The sequence below is a fragment of the Bidens hawaiensis genome, unplaced genomic scaffold (genome assembly GCF_021521415.1).
Source record: "Bidens hawaiensis isolate Kalapana, Puna unplaced genomic scaffold, B.hawaiensis_p1.1 tig00044704_1, whole genome shotgun sequence".
Taxonomy (NCBI): Eukaryota; Viridiplantae; Streptophyta; class Magnoliopsida; order Asterales; family Asteraceae; genus Bidens; species Bidens hawaiensis.
In genome coordinates, this window is record NW_027497937.1 from 83396 (window position 1) to 88389 (window position 4994).

At 38.2% G+C, this 4994-nt stretch overlaps 1 protein-coding gene across 1 annotated transcript; it reads left to right on the forward strand.

Annotated features, from left to right (window-relative positions):
- The first annotated feature begins 2015 nt into the window (after nucleotides 1-2015).
- On the forward strand, nucleotides 2016-2318 carry LOC143595129 (uncharacterized). Its single transcript, XM_077074244.1, has one exon. The coding sequence runs from the start codon at nucleotides 2016-2018 to the stop codon at nucleotides 2316-2318; it is 303 nt and encodes a 100-aa protein (XP_076930359.1).
- Nucleotides 2319-4994: the final 2676 nt, after the last annotated feature.

Consider the following 4994-nt stretch of genomic DNA (forward strand, 5'->3'; position numbering starts at 1 on the left):
TTCGATTACGGTTTCTATTAGTAATAAACAGAAAACATAAATTAATAATAAGCAATCGATTCATAATAGTTAGAATGACAACAGTCGATTAGAGCTAGATTCTGATAACTTTAGTGGCCAAGGCTTAGCCAATCATACACACAAATATATTTAATTTCAAAACTAAAAGTTTATTCGGGTTTTTCGCGTTGACCAAAATCTTATAAATCAAACCCATAAACCAACCCGAATTACTTCGGTTCGGGTTCGGGTTAGTCTTTTCTCGGTTCGGGTTCTTCGAGTCGGGTTACTTGGGTGCGGATTTTTTCGGGTTGGGTATCGGGTAAAAGTGACAACCCTACCTACCACCATAAAAAATCCAGCCAGTGCCCACCATCAAAACCAAGACACCGCACACCATCAAAAGCTACCGGGCTTCTACCTCTTAATATAGTTCAAACCAAAAAAGGAAAAGAAGAAAAAAAAGAAATTGATCGTGTAACCTGACTTACCAGCCTCACGCAGACCCCAGCACACGTGACGTGAGGGAGGCCGGGGCGGTGTTTGAAGGGTCTCACGTGCTGACAGGGCTTCCATGTCCGCTTCACGTCGGACCCTCATTGGTATGAGGGGTGTATACCGGTCATCCTTACAAATACACCGGTTATGGGTTCTTGTCTCACTTGAGACATGACGTGAAATATATTAAAAAAATTAGTTTAAAAAAAAGTCTAGTCGAATTAGACAAGGTTCACCAGGTTAACTTACGGTGGCCTTTCAAAAAGAAGACGTGAAGTTATGGTGATAGAATATCATAGAACACTAATATACAACTTTTTAGGTAAGCTAATTGTATCAGGATATTATAGGACATTCGAATTTCAGGTGAGTTATCATATACAAGCTCTAAGCTCAGGATATTATAGGACATTCGAATTTCAGGTGAGTTATCATATACAAGCTCTAAGCTAAAGCATCGTGATGTGAACGTACTCCCGAAATAGTCCTAATTTCTAAACCTACAAACAAAGTCAATAATTATTCGGTTCAAGTCAAACAACAATGAAGGATAGAGTTTGAACGCTAATGCACGTAAGTTTTTACTGACCGAGAAGATTCAATATGATTCGACAAATACTCTAATGCTCCGACATAAAGAGTGTTTATATAAATTAAGTTTATGAAGTTCCATAATTAACTTTTAGTTTCAAATCAACGTACATAGCTTTTGAACTAGCTATCTTAACTACTCTATCAATTTAAAGAGAAACCCTTACGAGACAAACGAGTTCTCCAATCAATGGACAATGGATGATATAAACATGTTTTCCCGAAAACCTATTTTCATGAATAGGTGACATAAAAGTCTATTTCCTTATTTTAAGACGATTAGATTATATGTTATTGTGGGACTAGCCTGCATGGTAGAAATGCAAGTATTTTAAATGAGAGGAATTGAGTTAAATTTCAAACAAAAAGTAAATTGGTATTCAAAAGTTAATACAGAGATACAATGTTTGTCTTTAAAAAATAAAAAAAAGAAAAGAATTATAACTAATGAATTGTATTTACAATTAATGTTCAAAACACCTATTGCTGCAGAAACTCTTTTAATAAAAAAAGTCAAATAGAAGTAAAAAAATACAACCATGGCCCTATTAACCAATAATTAGTTGTCACTGTTATTAGTATATCTTTGTAATTATTAGGGTGTTTATATTTATTAGGAATGATTGTATTACCTTAGTTATGTCCTGTAATCTCTCTTTCTATTGTACTATTTATACATTGCACTATTATGGAGAAGATCAACAAAGAATATTAATTCTTACATGGTATCATACCATTGCCTTCTCCTTGTTTATTCTTCCTAATCAACAACTCTCTGCCCCGTCCTCATGGCCGACAAATCAGACCCAAAACCAACCTCCCTTCATCCTGCCTATACTATCACTAATATCCAACAACGAATCCGTACTCTCGATGGCGAAAAACTTTCATACCATTCATGGGTGAAACTCTTTAAGCTCCATGCCATGGGGTTCGATGTGCTCCAACACATCGACGGTTCGTCGGCCCCGGATGTCACATCCACCGAGTACCTCGCTTGGAAAAAGATTGATGCTATAGTCTTACAATGGATATACGGGAGATTTTCGGACAAACTTTTCGATCAGGTTTTGGTTGATCAATCTACCACCTACGAGGCCTGGAAGCGGGTAGAGAATATGTTCCTTAACAACAAGGGTTCTCGGGCCGCGGCGCTTCAACACGAACTTACCAATTTGACTCTTGCCGCCATGCCCTCCCTTGAAGCATATTGCCAACGAGTCCGTTAACTCGCGGATCAACTCACGGCTGTTGATTGCCCAATCAACAACACCCAACGGATCATCTATTTGGTTCGTGGTTTTCCTCGAGAGTACGATGTTATCGGATCTACTCTCAACCACTCTCTTCCCCCATGGGACAATGCTATCGAACATCTCCAATCTGAGGCTAGAAGAATCGCGGCTCGCGAAACCATGTCTCTAACCCCGGTTGTGGCAGCCGTTGTTGCATCCGAGCCACCAAACCGCGACACCCAACCTCGTCGTTCCACCGGTTCTCGCCATGACAATAACCGTTATAACAAAACCAACCAGGGTGCCCCAAGTCAAAACCATTCCCAGCACTACCCGACCCAACCCCCCACCACGAGCATCTTATCCTTCATATCCTTATTGGGCCCCTCCACCTTATTGGGCTCCGCCTTGTCCATACCCAACATAGGGGTGGGCAAAACCTTGGCAGCAAAGGCCAGCTTCTTATCGGCCCAATATTACAAATTCTACCCAACAAGCCTCTAATAACCAGCAGGCCCAAGCCCATCTCGCTGAAGTTGATCCACTTCAGCCCACTCAACTAGCAGATGCAATCCAAGCTCTTTCTATGGACACTAGGGATGTGAACTGTGACAATCGTCAATTTCAGGTTAACTCCGTTAACTCAACTCCGTCAATTCAAACTTAAGATCATTGAATCCGTCAATTCAAACTTAAGATCACTGAATCTATAACGCACACTTCATTGCATTTAAACTAGGGTTTAAATGACGCTTAACACTTACTACATGTGTAGTCTTTCGGGATTTGCACCGAAACGCAAACGAGTTGACGCAAACGATTGATAAATAAACGAAAAACGTCAAAACAGTAATTATGTGATAATTATGTGTTAGACTTATGTGATAACATGGTTATAAACGTTAACTCAAGACGAAAACAAGTTAGTTAGGCTAGAAAAACAACACTTGGAAGTAGAGGGACTTGAGTGTAACTTGTGTGTCTATAAATATAACCTGAAAAATAAAACCCTAACTATTATTATTATTATTCCCAACCCGATCGGCCCCCCCTTCCCTTTGCATCCTTGCCGCCGTCCACTTCCACACACACATACATCAAGAAATCAAGTGTTTAATCCAAGAACTAGGTGCTAGGAAGGTATCATTGATTATCCTTTACATTCTTGTTGATTGATTTTGATGTTTGTTGGGTTATTAACAAACCCTAGGCTGCCGATTTTGTTCATGTATATAGCTAATATGATTGTTATTATTTGGATGATGATTTGATAACTAGATTGAATCTTGTTGTATGGTGATTGTTGTGTCTTTGATTTGAGTTCAAACACAAACCCTAATCTTGTATGTAATGTGAAATTGATGTGCATGGATGGTGTTTATGGGTCTAGAGGGTTATATGGATGCATGATAGTTCATAGATTGTTATTATGTTGAGTTTGGATGCAAACAGTTTCTGGACGGAATGTGTATATGATGTTTAAGTGACTGTAACGAAGTGTAAACGTGAAAATTGGTTGAGATTATTGGTACTGCAGTAAACTAGGTTGAGTCTAGTTTCTATAAAGTATAAATTTGTAATTTTTGGATAAGTAGAAGTTAACTTTTATGATTTTACAAAAACGTTGTGCAAAGCTGAGCTGTTAGACCTGCTGTTAGGTTATGTTGTAAATGTTATATCTCATGAACTACGAGACCAATTGGGTTGGTTCCACTTCTGGAGGTTGACTCATTGATAGGAACCAAACCCAAGTGGTCTTGCATTTATTGGATTTTTCGTTTAACGGGAATTGCAAATAACATTCTGTTGTGCATGAATCTGACTGTTATGAGTTTGCTGTGATGATTTGATGATTGTGAGAAAACTATGAGGAATAAAAATGTAATAAAATATGTTCTGGAAACCTAAGACATATGTGCTTCTGTGATGATTTTTGGTAAATTAATTGAGATGCTATGATCGGTGAAATAGTACAATCTTTCTAGTGGGATTTCTGTCTCGGTGAAACTAGCTGCTGAGTTGTGTAAAAATGCATGAAATATGATATTTGTTATATAATTGTTATGTTTTGACCAAAATACCCTTGCGGGGAATAGTTGCTAATTGATTGCCATGATTTGACCAAATTGCCCTTATGGGGAATAATGGCTAGTTAATTGTTATTTGTTGACCAAAATGCCCTTACGGGAAAAATTGCTAGTAATGTACATTATGAATACATGACACGTATATGATTGCTTACACATGTGATGTGTCACAAAAACACTTGTTAAAGTCACACACGATTCACGAGCGAAACACGAAACATGTTATGTGCATAGGTATTATGTGCCGGGTCTAGAGACTCGATAATATTCCGACACTTAGAAAAATCTCTTTGTTGTTTTAGAACGTTAGAGAGAGTTTTTCGGTGACGCGCATCTTGGTGATTATTTTGGGAAATTCTTCGCAAACAGTGAGTTTCACTTTCCCCCTTTTAAACTGTTTTAAACGCTTTTCTTTTGGGGGAGATAACATACTCCACAACGCATTTTTAAGATTTTGTTAGTAAATTATATATCACTTGTAAAGGCTAAGTGGCAAACGAAACAATTGAAGTCCTACACATCGAACCGGTTAATATTTTGAATAGCGAGTCACTGTTGAGTAGTACTACTGGGTTTGACAAAC